General features: G+C 42.6%; 1 protein-coding gene across 7 annotated transcripts in view; it reads left to right on the top strand.

Moving 5' to 3' along the window:
• Window positions 1–20001, top strand: part of LOC140194035 (putative Polycomb group protein ASXL2) — a 196661-nt gene that overhangs the window by 143841 nt on the left and 32819 nt on the right. For 6 of the 7 annotated variants that reach the window (XM_072251392.1, XM_072251395.1, XM_072251393.1 and 3 more), the window contains 3 exons: window positions 4666–4806; window positions 16401–16564; window positions 19119–19215. In XM_072251392.1, coding sequence (XP_072107493.1) covers window positions 4666–4806; window positions 16401–16564; window positions 19119–19215 — 402 coding nt within the window. The remainder of the gene's footprint in view (window positions 1–4665; window positions 4807–16400; window positions 16565–19118; window positions 19216–20001) is intronic. The other variant, XM_072251394.1, reaches the window with a different exon arrangement.

Genomic DNA, 20001 nt, shown 5'->3' with positions numbered 1-20001 from the left:
CAGCACACACAGCACCCAAACCAAAATATTACCATAAATGTGCAAGTAAACGGTCCCGTATAAAATCAGCAGCACTTCGACCTCGTGACGAGACCACGGTGATGGCAGGGTATTCTTTAGTCTCACAACCTGAGGGAAGAAGCAGTTACACAGTCTGAGTCCTGATGCTTCTAATTCTCCGTCCTGACAGTAGATTGTGAGATGGGTGGTTGGGATTCTCAACAATGCTTCGGCCCTTTCGTCTGCAACACTGGCGGAAAGTGTCACAAGTCGGGGGAGGACACCCCATGATCCTCTCGGCAGTTTTTACTATCTGCTATAGCATCTTGCGGTCTGAGTCCTTGCAGCCTCCATACCACACAGTGTTGCAGCCAGGCAGGACACTCTCAAGGTGTGCTCCTGTAGAAAGTTGTTAGAATGGGGGTGGAGAGCCTTGCCCACCTCAATCTATCCTCAGAAAGTGTCGGCGTTGCATCGCCTTCTTGACTAATGAGGAAATGTTGCAGAAGAGGCATTCTGCCTGAACATAGCATCCACATGCTGAGCAGGCCTAGGGTTGCCGAGTTGAGTTCATGCATAGGTTGTAATGAAGACTGAGATGTTGCTTCCCCACCTACTGGAAGTTGGCCAAAAGCAGGCGAACGATCTGGCCAAGATGACCTGTATTCCAAATTTTCAGAAGAAGTGGCTGAAGCAATAGTGGATGTATGAGTGGCGATTTTCCACAATTTTCTGGATTTTGGAGCAGTTCCAATGAATTGAATAAACGCAAATATAGCATTGCGTATCCAAAAAAGAGTGAATGAGAAAATGGAGAAGTACAGCCAAATTAACTTGGAATAATTTCTCTGGGGCTTCCATCATTAAGGAGATGAGAACAGGAAAGCTGGAAAATGGGAATGTGAAATCATGCTGGCTGAGGCTGCTGGTTTCAAAGGGAATCAGCATCAGGTTTGTTATCACTGTTAACTTTGTGGCAGTAGTGCAATGCAAAAATTACCATAAGTTATAAAAATAAATAACACAAAAGAGGACTAGCGAGGTAATGTTCATGGACCATTCAGATATCTGATGGTGGAGGGGAAGAAGCTGTGCCTGAAATATTGAGTGTTGTCTTCTGATGGCACTGATGAGAAGAGGCCATGTCCCGGAAGGTGAGGATCCTTCATGATGGATGCCACCTTTGCCTCTTGAAGATGATATCAGTGGGGAAGGTTGCTGGAGCTGGCTGATTCTACAACCCTCTGCAGCCTCTGTTGATCCCGTGTACTGGTGCCTTCATACTGCGCAGTGAGGTGGCGAGTCAAAATGCTGTCCTTCGCGCATCTGTGCATCTGTTGCTGGTGACTTAACAAATCTCCCCAAGGTATAGCAGCTGGTGTGCCTTCTTCATGATTGCATCAATATGTTGGGCTGAGGATAGATCTGTTGGCATTCAGTTTATTCCCATGCAAAGAGGTTTGGAATTTATTGAGTGTTAAGTGCTGCCAGGTATTTAAATACCTCCTTACATAGTTTGTATTCTTATCAGGCCTCACCTGTTTTCATTTTTCTAAACCTGCTGTAAACCATCTTTTTTATTTATCCAACCTGTGATGTTCCTTGACTTCCAGGTTCTTTGGACTTGTTGCCCTTCACCATTACGGAAACTTCTTGATCCAGAGCTTCCAATCATTTGTTTTTTGAATCGCAAACAAAAATCTAAAGGTTCAAGTAATGGCCTAGAAATTCTACTGTGTCATAAAAGACTTAGTAAAATGCTGTAGCGAGGCTTTCTGAGGCTGAATTCAAAGGTGCTGTGTGCTATGGAATAGCGCTTAGGCTAATAAATGCATACAAAGACTTTTGCTCTGTAGCTCTGTCATGGTTAATGGTCTAGGGTACTGTGGACTTCCAAACCTGACCTTTGGAATTTGCGGACATGATTGGATCTGCTTAAAGGGGCACAAGTTTGGAGTCTTGACGAAGGGATTTGTGATCAGAAGCACAATCGGATGAGGGTCAGGTGGGCGGGAGGTTAAGGCCATGAGCAGGAGCCCAGAAGCTAAAAGAATGGAATGGGTCAGTGTAGAATTCTTCAAGGAACTACCTACAAGAAAACCAGCACCTTGGACTCCCTCAACAAACACAGTAAATACACACAAAATGCTGGAGGAACTCAGCAGGCCAAGCAGCATCTATGGAAAAGAGTAAACAGTTGATGTTTTAATCCGAGACCCTTCAGCAGCACCTGATGAAGAGTATTGGCCTGAAACGTCGATTGTGTACTCTTTTCCACAAATGACAGGTGTGGAAAACTTTAAATCTCTCCCTCTCCCAGTGTAGAGTGGCCTCCTGCTTCAAAACATCTAACATTGTTGTTGTACCTAAAAAGACCAAGATAACATGTCTGAACAACTGGCGTCCTGTTGCACTCACCTCAACAATTGAGAGGCTGGTCGAGGACTACATCTGCAGCCATGTTCCCACCCACACTGGACCCCCTACAATTCGCCTACCAACACAACCGATCGACAGGTGACACAATAGCCACAGCTCTATGCACTGTCCTTACACGTCTGGAGAAGAAGGATGCTTATGTGAAAATGCTGTTCTTGGACTACAGTTCAGCATTCAACACGATAATCCCCTCCAGGCTCGACAAGAAGCTCAGAGACCCCAGCCTTCACCCTGCCTTGTGCAGCTGGATCCTGGATTTCCTGTCAGATCGCCGGCAGGTGGTAAGAGTGGGCTCCCTCACCTCTGTCCCTCTGACCCTCAACACAGGTGCCAGAACCAACAGGCTCCAGGACAGCTTCTTCCACCAGGCCATCAAACTGATTAATGCACGCTGATACAATTGTATTTCTCTGCTATATTGACTGTCCTGTTGTATATACTATTTATTACAAATTACTATAAATTGCACATTGCACATTTAGACGGAGCTTTAATGTAAAGATTTTTACTCCTCATGTATGTGAAGGATGTAAGGAATAAAGTCAGTTTAGTTCAATTTTTCCTAGATGCTGCCTGGCCTGCTGAGTTCCTCCAGCGCTTTGTGTCATTTCACCTTGATTTCCAGCATCTGCGGATTTTCTCTTGTTTGAAATACAGTAAATGCAGCCTTCCTTAATGGGAGAGCAGAGGTTCCTCAAGTGTAAGGCCTGCTTTAGTGTGACTGGCTTGTGACATTTGCAGGTCACAGCCACATAAGTGATGTCGAAGTGTGCACTCACTGACAGGTGTGAGGATGAGAGATTACAGTAAACGAACTGATTGCATTTGATGTTTGAGTTTTGTTAAAGTGAACTTGCTGAGAGTGCAGAGGCATTGCACTGTGCAGAAGAATTTCCAATACAGTGAGATGAATAAACAATGTTATGCACCATGATTTCAAGGGGATTCTAGAGAGCTTGGTCTTAAAACAACTTTTTAACATGAAATGGCCATTGGGTTTCGTGAGTGAGATGATATGCTTGAGAGCATAGAGCAATGTTGGGCACATGCTCTCTGAGAATCAGAATCAGGTTTATTATCACCGGCATGTGTCATGCAATTTGTTAACTTAACAGCGGCAGTAGAATGCAATACGTGATAATATAGAAAGTATGAATAAATAAATAAATTACAGTAAGTATATATCTGTGCAGACCATAAGACATAGGATAAGAATTAGGCCATTTGGCCCATCGAGTCTGCTTTGCCATTCAATCATGGCTGATCCTCTTTCCCCTCCTCAGCCCCATGCTTTTGCCTTCTCCCCGTAACCTTTGATGCCGTGTCCAATCAACAACCTATCAAGCTCTGCCTTAAATATACCCAACAACCTTGCCTCCACAGCTGCCTGTGATGATAAGTTCCACAAATTCACCAACCTCTGTCAAAAGAAATTTCTGCACCTTTCTGTTTTAAATGGACGCTTCTCTTTTCTGAGGCTGTGCCCTCTTGTCCAAGACTCCCCCACTAAGGGAAATATCCTTTCCACATCTACTCTGTCTCGGCCTTTCAACATTAGAAAGATTTCAATGAGATACCCCCTTCAGCATTCTAAATTCCAGCAAGTATAGATGCAGCTATCAAATGTTTCTCGTATGATAACACTTTCATTCCTAGAATCATCCTTGTGAACCTCCTCTGTACCCTTGCCAGCACATCCTTTCTTAGATGAGGAGCCGTTCACAATACTCAAGGTGAGGCCTCACCAATGTCTAATAAAGCCTCAGCATCACATCACTGCTCTTGTATTCTGGACCTCTTGAAATGAATGCTAACATTGTATTTGCCTTCCTCATCACCAATTCTACCTGGAAGTTAGCCTTTAGGTTGTTTTGCATGAGGACTCCCAAGTCAATTTGCATCTCAGATATTTGGATTTTCTCCTCACTTAGAAAACAGTTTGCATGTTTATTTTTACTACCAAAGTACATCTATGGAAAAGAACCAAAGTACCAATGCATTTTCCAACATTGTATTTCATTTGCCACTCTTCCCATTATTAAATAGGTTAAAATAGTGCAGTGCAAAAACAGAAGTAGTATATATTTTAAAAAATTAGACATGAAAAGAAATGAGTGGATTTTGAAGATTGCCTTGAGCTTTTAATTTTTTTGGTGTTTGTCCTTGCCAATTAATGTAGATAAGCAGCATTTTCATCTAAAAACAGAATATCACCTCTCACCACAGGTTGGGAAACAAAGCAGTCAGACGGATGTTCAACAAATCCTCAGAATTCAACCTCCACTCCATCAGTATCCGGTAAAATGGAACAAGCTCTGTCTGGGCTGGGCAGGAAACCCACTCAGAGGTCTGAGAGGCTCAATGCAAGTGAGTTTATAATGTATTTTATTGGACAATCTACGCTGTTCAGTTCTGTAAATATAGAAAATATCAAGAAAAGGAACACAGAAAAAAAGATGTTTGTTGGAGTTGCTGGGATTGAGGTGGGAAAAAACCAGTAGTGACTTCTGCCAGCAGGTGCACACCAACAGTGTGGTTGAAAAGGCTGAAAATCTATTTTCTGTCTCTAATCAATGCACTTCTGGAATCTTAACAAAGAGTTATTATGCATGAGGCTTCCACACTGTTAGTGAGAAATGCATTTCCTTTGTCTTGGAAGTTCACTGTTAACTGAAGTATTTGATCGTGACTGTAAGACATCGGAGCAAAATTAAGCCATTCAGCCCACTGAGACGACTCTGCCATTCCATCATGGCTGATTTATTTTCACTCTCAATACCGTTCTCCTGCCTCCTTCCCATAACCTTTGACTAATTGTGGATTAATTTCCAAAATTTGATTCGTGAAGAACCTATCAGCCTCCGCCTTAAATATACTCAGTGACTAGGCCTGCACAGCCTTCTGTAGCAATCAATTCCACAGGTTCGCAACCCGCCAGCTAAAGAAATTTTTCTTCATCTCTGTTCTCAATGGATCTGTCTCTATTCTGAGACTGTGCCCTCTGATCTGAGACACCACCACCATGGGAAGCATCCTCTCCACCTCCACTCTGTCTAGACCTTTCAATATGCGATCAGTTTCAACGAGATCCACCCTCATTCTTCTAAACCTCAGCGAGTGCAGGCCCAGAGCCATCAAGTGCTTCTCATATGTTAACCCTTTCAATTCTGGGATCATTCTTGTGAATCTTCTCGGGACACCCTCCAATGGTTGCACGTCTTTTCTTCGATAAGGAGCCTGAAATTGCTCACAATACTCTAAAAATGCCATCAGAATTGTTTCTCCCTGAATGATCTAAAAACAAAATTGGAACAGCAACAAAACCTTCCCTCTTATTTGGGTCAAGGAGAAGAATGAAGTGCTTGGTTGCCAGAGTAAATGCGACTAGAATGAGAGCGAGAGGAAACATTTCCAGAGTTTGTTCAGATTAGAGTAACAGTGGCATGAGATGTCAATGTGTGCATGTGGTACATGGATAGGTGATAGGTGCAATGTGTGCATGGATAGGTACATGGATGGTCCTGGTGCAGATCAATGCGAGTAGACAGTTTAAATAGGTTGGCATGGACTAGATGGGCCAAAGAGCCTGTTTCTGTGCTGTACTTTTCCATGACCATAGGAAATGTTAAAATGAGTGTGGGGCAAAGGATGAGAATCTTGGTTGGCATGAAGCAGATGGGCCAAAGGGCCTGTTTCCTTGTTCTCTGACTATGTGCAATGAACAGCTCTGATGTTGAATCACAATCCATTTTCTCCTGTTATACACAATCCACAGAGAAAAACACATTCAAAGCTAGCATGTGTGAATTGCCCTGAGTCCAAAGTGACTATTGTGAAGCGATATATGTTCTCTATAGTTTAACCAAATTGCTAGAAAGCACGGTTTCAAGTTTGTAAACAAAAACTGTGCATAAATTAGCAGGTCATTGCTGGAATGCCATTGTGGGAGTTGATTCTCCTTTGGGCACAGGATGTTCACAACAGTGGAAAAATAACAGAAATGTTTGCTTTGTACTTTTCTCAAATCTTCAGTGAACTCCCAAGCAGGTTGGAACTAGAAACACTGCTGTACAGTGCAGCAAATGGAAAATTCATCCAGGTGCACCGAAGGGTGAAAGATGATCCCTTGGTTCTTGTTTAGGAAGCACCATAAAACCAAAGCATTTTGTCATTCTCATTTCTTCACTTGGTATCTAACTTATGGAATTACGTACCCCCCATGACACTTTAAGGACTCATTCTGCATTATAAAATTGTAATATAAACCAACAGCAAGGCCACAGAATACATAACTTTAGCAAAAAGCAGAAGGCTAACTGCCCGCAAACAAAGATTGGATAAAAAATTAAGAGAGAGCAACCAACTATTGATTCAATAGTTAGCAGAATGTATGCTGCAGATGGGATGGTAGTGCAGCTTCAGCAGCCCAGGTTTCTGACCTTGAATGATTGCTCTGTGGATTTTTCATGTTCTCCCTGCGAATGTGCAAGTTCGCCACACATGGTTTCTCTGTTTTCCTCCCATGTCCAAAGACTATGAGTTCTTAATTTATCTCTGTGAGGCCAGGGTTGTAAATGGGTGTAACGTTGAAGCAGGTTCACGGATTTGATGAATGACTGCGAAGAAGTATATAAATCAGTTATTTACAAACAGTAACAAATTCAATCAGACACTCATGTTCCCCAGGTTACAGAAACTACAAAGTCGAGTATTCAACAAACAGATATGTAGTTAAAAGTGTGTGTGAGGCATACCTGTAAAAGCTCTGCACAGCTTGCTTTAAACAAAGGAAGAGAGAGAGCAAGCCTCCTGAATGTGCTATCTTATACCCAGGATATAAAGTGGGGCACTAGGCCACCAACCAATGAGAAGAGCAGCTGCAGTTTCTGAACTAACCAATCAGGATGGAAGCACCTTTCGACCAGCAAAATAAGCCGTGCCCCAGAGGGCACCCCTGAAAATTTGCGAGACCGTGATGATCCAACCCTCAAACTAGTAAGACCCTGCTGAACTCCCAACAAAGCTAGATATAAAAAAAATACCCAGTACTGTAAACCCAATTGTGACCACCCCGCCCAGTGTACTACAGTAGTCCACCAGCCTCCCTGTGCCTCAAAAGGCCACCAGCCCCACCCTGGAGTGTAACAGCTAATGAGCTGGTCCCCCACTTAATCTGACACACTGACTCTCAGATGTGATGATCCAGATGAGTGATATTCCCCGGCCTGTCAGGCATGTAGGGACAGCTTTTTTGACCATTAACAGTAGAAGTGCCACTTCGCTTTGAGAGCTGATAATCTAAGGCCATCAAAATCAGTTCCCAGGACAGTCTGGCCATACCATGCCGAGAAAGGCTATCATTGGAAACCTTCCTTGCTTTGTGATAGCCCTTACTGTGCCAACTAACATGGGCAAGGTGCTCATCCAGGGCACTGGGGTGGTATACGTTCTGCACTGCATATCAACTGTACCACCCTGGGGGGGGGGGGAGGCGGTGCATGGGCAGGCCTGGGAACTACATATCCAGTGAGTGCCAGTCAGCGTCTAGCAAGTGCCCACCTTCACCATATCATTTGGGATAGACACATCCATCCCAGGATACTGCTCCTGCTCACACTCGCCATCCACCGTGTACCTGTGCTTATCATACCACCACCACCATTCCCTGTCAAATGGGAACTTCAAGAGTCAGGACCTTTCAATTATGTAGGGAAGTACTAGCCCTTAAAACACTCACTCAGCAAGGGCTGTTTCGTCTCTAGTCTCTTGAGGCTGTTACTGTACTCTTGGTCGAGATTGGCTGGAATAGACGACTACTTCCCAGCTCCCCCCCAAGACAGAATGCCAAAGCCCAAGAAGCCAGATCATTTCCTCCAACAGTCTGTTTCTCTTGTCATCAAAGGGATTAATATTAGCGGCATGCCTTCCGCAATGTAGTAAGAATTCCTCATACAAATTCAGCAACCTGATCCGTTGGTCCATGTGAGAATTCAAACACCATTCCAGGAATGTATCACAGGATCTCCCACGACAAGTCAGCCTCCACCACTTTGCCATTCTGTAATGCAAGGAGATACAGTGGTATGGAAAAGTTTGGGCACCCCTGTTCAAAATTCCTGTTACTGTGAATAGCTAAGCGAGTAAAAGATGAACTGATTTCCAAAAGGCATAAAGTTAAAGATGACACATTTCTTTAATATTTTATACAAGAAAACCTTTTTTTATTTTCATCTTTTACAGTTTCAAAATAACAAAAAAGGAAAAGGGCCCAAAGCAAAAGTTTGGGCACCCTGCATGGCAGTACTTAGTAACACCCCCTTTGGCAAGTATCACAGCTTGTGGATGCTTTCTGTAGCCAGCTAAGAGTCTTTCAAGCAACACACATCAAGGTTGCTGGTGAACACAGCAGGCCAGGCAGCATCTGTAGGAAGAGGTACAGTCGACGTTTCAGGCCGAGACCCTTCGTTAGGACTGTTGTTTAAGAGTCTTTCAATTCTTGTCTGGGGAATTCTCGCCCATTTTTCCTAGCAAAAGGCTTCTAGTTCTGTGAGATTCTTGGGCCATCTTGCTTGCATCGCTCTTTTGAGGTCTAACAACAGATTCTCGATGATGTTTAGGTCGGGGGACTGTGAGAGCCATGGCAAAACCTTCAGCTTGCGCCTCTTGAGGTAGTCCATTGTGGATTTTGAGGTGGGTCGAGGATCATTATCCCGTTGTAGAAGCCATCCTCTTCTTATCTTTGGCTTTTTTACAGACGGTGTGATGTTCGCTTCCAGAATTTGCTGGTATTTAACTGAATTCATTCTTCCCTCTTCCCAGTGCCACTGGCTGCAACACAAGCCCAAAGCATGATCGATTCACCCTTGTGCTTAACAGTTGGAGAGGTGTTCTTTTCATGAAATTCTGCACCCTTTTTTCTCCAAACATACCTTTGCTCATTGCGGCCAAAAACTTCTATTCAAAAAGTTCAAAAGAACATCTGAACAAGCCGGATGCATTTTGGAAACAAGTCCTGTGGACTGATGAAGTTAAAATCGAACTTCTTGGCCGCAATGAGCAAAGGAATATTTAGAGAAAACAGGGTGCAGAATTTCATGAAAAGAACTCCTCTCCAACTGTTAAACACGGGGGTGGATCAATCATGCTTTGGGCTTGTGTTGCAGCCAGTGGCATGGGGAACATTTACTGGTAGAGGGAAGAATGAATTCAGTTAAATACCAGCAAATTCTGGAAGCAAACATAACACCGTCTGTAAAAAAGCCGAAGGTGAAAAGGGGGTGGCTTCTACAACAGGATAATGATCCTAAACACACCTCAAAATCCACAACGGACTACCTCAAGAGGCGCAAGCTGAAGGTTTTGCCATGGCCCTCACAGTCCCCCGACCTAAACATCATCGAAAATCTGTGGATAGACCTCAAAAGAGTAGTGCATGCAAGACAGCCCAAGAATCTCTCAGATCTAGAAGTATTTTGCAAGGAAGAATGGGCAAAAATCCCTCAAACAAGAACTGAAAGACTTAGCTGGCTACAAAAAGCGTTTACAAGCTACGATACTTGCCAAAGGGGGTGTTACTAAGTACTGCCTTGCAGGGTGCCCAAACTTTTGCTTCCGGCCCTTTTGCTTTTTCATTATTTTGAAACTGTAAAAGATGGAAATAAAGAAGTTTTCTTGTTTAAAATATTAAAGAACTGTGTCATCTTTAACTTTATGCCTTTTGGAAATTAGTTCATCTTTTACTGGCTTAGCTGTTCACAGTAACAGAAATTTCTATCAGAGGTGCTCAAACTTTTGCATGCCACTGTATACAGATGCATTCCCTCTTGATTAATCACTGGGTATTTAGAAAAAAGAAAACAAAAACTTCTAGAATTGCTCCCCAAATGCTTGTGTCCCTCAGAAATATGGGCATCTCATTTCTGGAATAAAGTTGCTCAAATTTCTACCCAATCAACTCAAATTTCATGTAGCCAGTGTGAAATGTGAGTTGTCTCTAAAACCGATTACATGGAAAACAAGTAACAAAACACAAGAAACAAAGTAACAGATTAATACACAATAAACACATAATAGATTTCAAAAATGAGAAACAAATTAACAGATTTTTTAGAAACACAAGATATAAAGCTCAAGCTGTATTCCTCTTTAAAAACTTCTCATGGAACTGCAAAACCTCAGACAGGCAGTTAATTCCCATGGGGAATAGCACACTTATCAGAGAACAACTGAGAAGGAAAAAGCAACTGGACAGGGCCCAACACATTCACATTGTCTCTTAGCGACAAAGTCGTCACGCACGCATGCACGCACACACGCACGTAGACACACACATTCACACCTCTAACCCCTCCACCAGGTTCCCACTGCTGTCACAGGTCGGCACCGGCCCTCTGAAGGAAACACGAGGAAAGGGAGTACAAAGAATCTGACAGAGGAACAAAAGGAGCTTTTATCAGGAGAGGGCTTGAGAAATGACCCCTCCCCCTAATGGCCTTCCATTCTCGCCTCCCTTGACAGTACTCCCTCCACCTCACATAGAGGGTGGGGTAGGAATCCCTCTTACCTGCTCCTCTGGGACCCCAGCTTTAAGCAACGCTAAAAATATCTTTTATAAGACGTGCAGGATCCCTCACCCCTCGTCTGTTTATCCAACTCCCTTACCTGTCCATGTACACCCTACATGAAGGTCCAGAGAAATAATTGGAAGAAATGGAATTGCTTCACTTATGTCTCTTAAATGGGACACTCAATGTTTTACGTGAATAAGGTGTCGATTCTGAACAGGAGGGAAAGTTATGAAAATGTGAGCAAAGGTCAGAGATTTAATTTTCAGACTCCGGCCAAATCACAATGCAAAGATGTTGGACATTGCAAATGAATACATATAGACTTGAGGTAAAATATGTTCTGTATATACTTTTTATTATTATCTATTGAGCCCTATTGTTTTCACTAGTTGTTGCTATGCATTGCAGTGCTGTTTTGGAAACATGCAAAGGACTTGTTTGGGAGTGTTGAGTATCCAGGATCTTCATAGAAATATTTATTTGCATATTAGCATTCTGGCTTTAGAAGGTTCTGCAACGTACAGAAATTTGTGACATTAGGTCACATTCAGTCATTTTGTCATATGGATGTGACAGCTTTGCCATCAGGAACATGAGTAAACCAATGGCAAAACCCTGGTGTACTACAAGTATAGTTATAGCATACTGGAATACAAGCTGGGGTTGGGCAACAATTTAACTGTTGATAGTCTTAATAGTGCTGTCCCCACTGAGTGCAATATGTGTGGAGAGTTAGCTTTACACATGTAAGGTCAGCTGTTCAGTTTCTTTTAAAGTTAAATTATTTAAGGAATTAATTAAATTAATTGTAACATTTTGGCATAGTGTGCTTAAGCAAATGAAGGCATAGCAAAGCCTGTGGACTGCATAGCCAGTATCGTATGAAAACTCTTGGATGCTGCCCAGGTGCTGAACAAGTTCAAGTTCTCGGTCCCGGAGCTTGAAAAATACCTGACATCTTCCAGGACTGTAAGCAAGGTTCAGCAAGTGGCCAACCCCAAAGTGCAAAACTAGGAATTGGTGACTGCCAGACAGACAACTAGATAGTCTAATGGACTCCTGACTCTTTCCCTAGTATCTTGTTTTAAAAGCTACCTGAGGCCATGCATCTTGGTGAACACAAAAGAACCACAGCGACCAGAAATGAGAAAAATAGCCAAGAAAGCATAGTTATAAAGGAGTGTTTAGTTAAAACAGCAGACCTGTTTCCAGATGAGATGTTGTCAGACAGGTTCTAGAATCATGGATAAATCATAACAACCTAATGGGAGTGGAGGTCATAGATTATTTTGGTGCCAATAACATATAGAAACTTGAGAAGTTCAAAAGGGAGATACTTTGAATAAATTAAGAAGCAGGGCCTCAAATGTGGACACCCAGAGGTAAATGAAGAAATAAAAGGATTGCCGGTGAATGAATGCTGGCCAGAGGGACACTGCAAAAGGAAGGGCTTGACAATCCTGGGCCATTGGATCTAGTTCTGGGCAAGTTGAGTTGCACCTCAACAGGGCTGCAACAAATGTTTTCAGAAGCAGGTTTGCTGGAGCTATTGGAGAAGGGGCCACCTTTGCAGGAGGATGGAAAGGGAGAAAAAGCAGAACTGAAAATGGGAGGCAGAAGTCAATGAGAGAGTAAGAAGAAAAACGGACCAAAAAAAGGAGTGTGGTCATGATTCTAGTTAGTACACAGTGATACAGAAATGAGTAAACAAGGCAGAAGAATTTGGGGCCTTGCTAGAGCTGTTGAAAAATGTAATGACGTGATTATGAAAAACGTGGCTCAGACTGTAAGGAATGAAAACGACATTCCAGCTTGCAGTCTTTGCAGATAACAAAGATGGAGATAAAATGGACTGAGTGTTTATGACAATATCAGTTGAAGAAACATTCACAACCAAGAAAAGGGTCAATGTGTTGGAGGGATTATCACATGAGGCTTTATACCTTGAAGTGAAGAATAGATGATCATACTGTTGCAACTGTACTACAGCCCGACAAATTCCCATAGGTAAAAAGCTTGAATGCAGAAATATTGGGAGGTTTTAATTATGCTGATATTTACCGTGTTACAGTCAATACAACCTGTTTTGAGGTCTCAAAGCCAGGCGGAAGAAAATGTTTTGAGTCAGCTTCTAGGAAGCTCAGCAAGAAGCATGGAGGAGAAAATGAAATTCTGAATTCAGTTCAGGGGTTGACACTGGATGTTGTGTCAATAGCACAGCATGCCTGTGGTGATCATAGGTTAGGTTTACTACCATTATGGAAAGACCAAAGATGGAATTGGAGTAAAGGTTCTAAAATGCTAAAGTGATCTAGCATAAGTGAACTGAAAACTAAAATGTTGTTTCCGTAACAGTTGGCTACTCCTGAAGGCCTGGATGAGTATTACAAATACAGTAGTAAAATTACAGGAGCGTTTGGGAAAATAAAGGATGGGCATGAAAAATTGTGCAAGTGAAATCAAATCCAAAATCTTTTACACATAGTACATAACAAACGAGATTATTCAGAAATAATCTGTAAGCGGAGCATGTGGTAAGGTTCTTCAAAAAAATAAATTTTTAACCATCCTCACAAAAGAAGGGAATAATGCTGTTGTAATTAAAAATGTGATAAATATTGTAAAAAAAAGTAAATATTGAAGAATTTATCATCTTTGAAAATGGATAAATTGCCAGACCTGAATAAAATGTAACTCAAGCTGTTAAAAGAGGCAAAGTTTAAAAATTGCAAAGACTTTCTCAAGGACCTTTATCGTCTTGTGAGCCTGTGCATTGGAGGCTGCATATCAGATGGTGATGCAACAGGTCAGAATGCCTTCCATGATATATAGAGACCTACAGCACAGTACAGGCCATTCAGCCAACAATGCTATGCTGATCATGTACTTAATTTAGAAATTACCTAGGGTTACCCATAGCCCTCTATGCTTCTAAGCTCCATGTACCTGTCTAGGAGACTTTTAAAAGTCTCCACGTCTCCACCACCGGCAGCCCATTCCACACACTCACCACTCTCTGCGTAAAAAAGCTTACTCCTGCCATCCCCCTGTACCTACTTCGAAGCACCTTAAAACTGTGCCCTCTCGTGTTAGCCATTTCAGCCCTGGGAAAAAGCCTCTGACTATCCACACGATCAATGCCTCTCATCATCTTATGCACCTCTATCAGGTCACCTCTCATCCTCCGTCGCTCCAAGGAAAAAAGGCTGAGTTCACTCAGCCTGTTCTCATAAGGCATGCTCCCCAGGCCAGGCAACATCCTTGTAGATCTCCTCTGCACCCTTCTATAATTTCCACATCCTTCCTGTAGTGAGGCAACTGGAGCTGAGCACAGTACCCCAAGTGGGATCCACAACACCCCCAACCTTAGTGTAATCAGCAAATTTACGAACCCATCCCTCCACCTGCCTTTGACAAAACCATGCTGACGTTACATGATTTATATTATGCCTATCCAAATGTTCATAATCCTGCCTCCCAGGATCTTCTCCATCAATTTACAACCACTGAAGTAAGACTCACTGGTCTATAATTTCCTGGGCTATCTCTACTCCCTTTCTTGAATAAGGGAATAACATCTGCAACCCTCCAATCCTCCAGAGCCTCTCCTGTCCCCATTGATGATGTAAAGATCATTGACAGAGGCTCAGCAATCTCCTCTCTCACCTCCCACAGTAGCCTGGGGTATATCCCGACCGGTCCTGGTGACTTATCCAAGTGATGCTTTCCAAAAGCTCCAGCACATCCTCGTTTTAAATTTTTTTTTGCTCAAGCTTTTCAGTCTGCTGTAAGTCATCCCTGCAATCAGCAAGGTCCTTTTCTGTAGTGAATACTGAAACAAAGTATTCATTAAGTACCTCCGCTACCTCCTCCGGTTCCATACACACTTTTCCAGTCACACTTGATTGGTCCTATTCTCTCATGTCTTATCCTCTTGCTCTTCACATACTTGTCGTATGCCTTGGGGTTTTCCTTAATCCTGCTGGTCTAGGCCTTCTCATGGCCCCTTCTGGTTCTCCTAATTTCATTCTTAAGCTCCTTCCTGCTAGCCGTATAATCTTCTTGATCTCTATCATTACCTAGTTTTTTGAACTTTTCGTAGACACAGACTGTCCATTCCCGGCCCCCCCCCAATGGGTGCTGCCTGACCTACTGAGTTCCTCCACTGCATTGTGTGTTGCATCAGACTCCAGCACTTCTGGTCTCTTGTGTCTTCTGTGCCAGAATTGGCTTGGTTGCCTTTGCGAATGGCTGCCGGTGACTAGTGAGGTCCCACAGGAACTGGTGCTTGGGACACTTGTTACTTGTAATACTTGTGAATGGCTTGGATGTGGATATGGATGCAGAGTGAGTAAGAGAGATAACTGATGTGTTGAAATGCACTGCAAAATGACAGATGGAATGTGCGATGGGAGTATTGAAGAACAAAGGGACATTGGAGCGCATCTTTCGGGAGAAGTACAGGTAGACAACATGATTTAGAAGGCACTGAATAAAGAAGGTTTTAGAACAATGGTCAGACCTCGGCTGGAGCACTCCATGTATTTCTGGTCACCATGGTGTAGGAAGGCTGTGATGGTGCTGGAGAAGGTGCAGAGGAGATTCACTTGGATGTTGCCTGAGGTGGAGAAATTAAGTTATTTGTGGAGGCTGGGGAAGTTAGGTCTTTAATCCCCAGAGAACAACACAAGAGGAGTATATAAAACTGGAGGTGATAGATTTGGGGTAAGAGGAAAGAGATTCAGAAGGGACATGCAGGAGACCTCCTTCACCCAGAGAGTGGTAAGTTATTGGAAAGCGATGCCTGGTTGAAGCTGGGTGGCGACAGTATTGGAAAGTGTTCAGATGAACACTTGAAATGCTTTGACACGGAGGGCTATGGATCAAGTGGTGACGGTTAACCAATTTCCCCCGGGATCAATAAAGTATGACTATGACTATGTGGAAGGCTGCACATGGGCCGGTGTAGATGACATGCATGCTGTATGTTTGAAAGCTGTCTGATTCTAGTTGGGAACTGGAAGAGGTACTGTCTGGTGAGCTGATGGGCAATCCTCCTGATTGTAAATCTTCGTGATGCCATGATTCTTTAATACACCCATCAACATTACTCATAATTAAACACGGAATAATTGTTACAGCATTTGTAATACAGTCTACCTGTTAGTTTTAATTAATGCAAAATCATGGCACATGAGGCTGCCAAGAATTAGCTGGAATTTTTAAACTGGTGCTGCTGATTTAATCTTGTATCAACATCTGATTACCATAAAATTTATTGTCGTGATTTGGAATTATCATTTTCTATTTTTTTTGAGCAAAAGGGGAAAGAGCAAATTTACCTCTGAGCCAGTTACAATGAGAAATTAATTTGTCTCCTCTGTTAATTTTTAGGACAACTGAAAAGAACAAAAGCCATGGACATTGATGTTGAAACACCAGATTCCATTCTTGTGAACACAAATCTGCGGGCTCTTATCAACAAGCACACATTTTCTGTTTTCCCTGGTGATTTCCAGCAGCGTCTCCTCCTCCTGCTTCCTGAAGTGGACAGACAGGTCTGTGTGTTGTCAATAAACAGAAAAGCAGCTCTGCTTTCTGCCCTGATTTGTTCCAAAAGCAACAGGAATAGTGTCCCACAGACCTCGTGATATTCTACTCACAGTCTGTTATCACCCCCAGAGGCAGCATGCTGAATTGAAAGTCACAGGTTAAATGGTTCCAGAAATACAGAACAAGTCATTTTATGAGATGATGTAATTGCCCGTATTGAAGCTGCAAAGAAAAACCTGCAAATTTGTCTGTCCACAGTGTCAGTGGCACTCTAGATTTTATCGATGGTATCAAAAACACAAATGCGTAATGCCAGAAGCCCTCGCAGATTGAGATGTTGTGCAATATTGATTAGGATAAAAGATAAATCACTTCCACCTGTCTCATTGAAGAAACAGCATTGTGAGTGAACAAACCCAGAAAATGCTGGAAATGCAGAATATGTTGAAGAACTGAGAAAGGAAAGAAAATACTTACTGAGTAGGCCCTGAACATGTAATCGAACTGGGATTTTTAGTGATGTCATTGCAAAAACAGTGTGGCGGAAATAAGATTGTCTGTAAACTGCACAAAGGAAGACAGCTAAATGATGTAAAAGAAATTTGGTGAAGTGTAGAGATTTGCCAGTGGTGCAGAACAATATTGAAAATGTGAAGCTTAGATGTGTATTCAAAGCCTGGAAAATAATGAATCAATAAGGAGTTAGAAAACTGTTGAAATATTTAGATGAATCAGAAATTAATCGAGAGAGGAAAATGCACTAATCTGCTGGACCTAAGAAGAGCTCAGACCCCAGCAGCATTGCTCTCTAACCCAAATGTCAACTTGATGCTCTCCCACCACTGTTGTGATGAAGGTGAGCTGTGAAGCTGGGATCTGATGTTTCTATGGTAGTCTTAAGCCCACTGGGTTGGTTATAAGAAGGAAGATGACACGTTTTGGAGGCTGGTTAAATGGAAGGCAAGGATTTTAGCTAGATAAAAGCAAAGGTCTGAGAAATACTGTAAGTTTTGGTTAAGAGTCCTGTGAAAGAATGCATGATTTTTGAAATGCTTTGGAAAATGCGGGCTTCAGGGCAAATGGGATGACGATGAAGAAGCTAAGGTGGAATACTTTATTTATGTAAGGTAGGAAGAAACCTGATGAAATAACAAGGTGTACCATCTAGGCAATAAATGATGAAAGCCCATCTGCATAAGTCAGGGAAGTCTGAGGAATTGGAAATGGGTTTTGTGAAGCTTCATGTTTTCAGCACAACATGCCCAACTCAATCAGGCCGGCAAAACACCACTTGGTCCTGGGTGTGAAGCTTGAGGACAACTTAATAGCATCCAGCATTAATATTGTGAACTCCTGTTCTTCCTGGTTTCACATTTTAGTAAATTGAAGGAGGGGAGAAAATCCTTTCACATTGGTGGCATCCAATAATCTTCTCACAAATAACTTGCTAAGTCTTCTGATTTTAGCGCAATCTTAGTCACTTGCATTGACTTTAGTGTGTAGTTCTTCAATAGAACTTTCAGTGGAAGTCCCATGAAGAGTGAGAATTTATTTGCAAGGTTCACAAAGCATCCTTCTTGGGTTTCCTTGCAGAACGACTTGCTGAAACTGGCATTATCAGTTGTAGCAGTGTTCCCTTCTGACAGATTATAATTCCTCTCAGCTGTCAACATTTCGCCTTTATCAAATGGGTCTTGAAGGCCAACATAAATGATGTAACGTCTTTCAAGCTGCAACGAGTCTGGAGTGGATTGCTTCTGTATTGATAAGGGCTGTGGCAGGGAGGGCAATGGATGACCGGAAGAAGTGTGGTCCTGTGAAGTGAGAGCATTTTGACCTTTGGATGACCTCCTTCCTGTGGTAATGAGCAACAGATTTTGAAAGGTGTTGGAAATCTATGATATCATAGCAAAGCATCTGCAGAGGATCGATACCTGTTTAATGTGGCATCGGAATCCCTGGATATTGTTGAAAACCAGTGTAGCACTGAGTATATGCCATTCAAGCTGAGAGTCATGGGAGACAGGCCATGGGAGATTGCTTTCCTCTCTTGCAAACAGCCAAAGTTTGGGTTTCATTGTAGATGCTGACTTGGTACAGGTTTACTGGACATGAAGGTGGCAAGTTTCTAAAGAGTTGACTGGGCTGTTTGGCTAGATTCTTTGCAGTGTTATATCTGATGAAAGTTTGATTGATTGATTGTGACTCCAAAAACCTGATGATGGAGAAATTTCACTTGAGAGTTGAAAATGTGTTTGAATATTAAAGAGGATTATTGTGGGGGTAAGTCTTGACATACTTTGCACAATGTTTGAAAATCACCCAGGAGTATGTTTTGCAATAATTACCCTGACAGATAAAAATCAGCCACAGTGCAAACCAAGCTGACAATTATTTATCAGTATATTTAGTTTGACTTCACTTCCGGTTAGTTAGTTTTGTATCTGTCTCATATCTAGTAAATGCAGCAGTTGTATGCCAGGGTTACCAAGCTCAATATACAAGTGACTGCCTTTGCATTGCTTTTCCCCCAATGTTCTGCTTGGATTTTTCTCACAGGTGGGTACAGATGGCTTGATGCGCTTGAGCACTTCAGCACTGAATAATGAATTCTTTACTTCTGCAGCCCAGGGTTGGAAGGAGCGGCTTTCAGAGGGTGAGTATCTTCTGCCATTTAACAGGCATTGTTACTTAATTGTACAATTTTTATTGTTCCCCAAGTGGTTGCCCATTAAGAAGTAGAATTTTGACAAGTATGTTGACGCTGTATAGCCACCATATGAGGTTTGATGAATTTCTCATTTGGCATTATCCATTCTGATATTGTTTTATGATTTTTAAAATGTAGTTCTGAAATATTAGTTGACAGAAGTTTACAGAATTAAAGTCTTATTGCTATACCTGCCCATTCCACATCCCTCTCATATCCATCCAGGGCCCCTAACAGTCCCTCCAGGTGAGGCAACGCTTCACTTGCAATTCTATTGGGAGTTGTCTACTGTATCCGGTGCTCCCAGAGAGGCTTCCTCTATATTGGTGAGACCCAACCTTGAGAGGGAGACCACTTTGTCAAGCACCTTCACTCCGTCTGCAAAGGGCAGGATTTCCCAGTGGCCAATTTTCCCAATCCGACATGTCGGTCCAAGGCCTCCTTTACTGCCACAATGAGGCCACTCTCAGGTTGGAGGAACAACATCACATATCTGGGTAGCCTCCAACCTGATGCATGAACATCAATTTATCCAACTTGTGGTAATTTTTCTCCCTTCCCCTTCCCTCTTTGATTCCCCATTCTAGTCCCCCTCTTACGTCTTTGCATCTCTTCACTTGCCAATCACCTTCCTCTGGTGTCCATCCTCCTTCCCTTTCTCCCCTAGTCCATTCTTCTCTCCTATCAGATTCCTCCTTCTCCAGCCCTTTACCTTTTCCACCTATCTTACTT

Source organism: Mobula birostris, chromosome 2 (assembly GCF_030028105.1).
Source record: "Mobula birostris isolate sMobBir1 chromosome 2, sMobBir1.hap1, whole genome shotgun sequence".
In the NCBI taxonomy this organism is placed as follows: Eukaryota; Metazoa; Chordata; class Chondrichthyes; order Myliobatiformes; family Myliobatidae; genus Mobula; species Mobula birostris.
The sequence above is the reverse complement of the archived record's forward strand: the minus strand, read 5'-3'. Positions and strand labels throughout refer to the sequence as shown.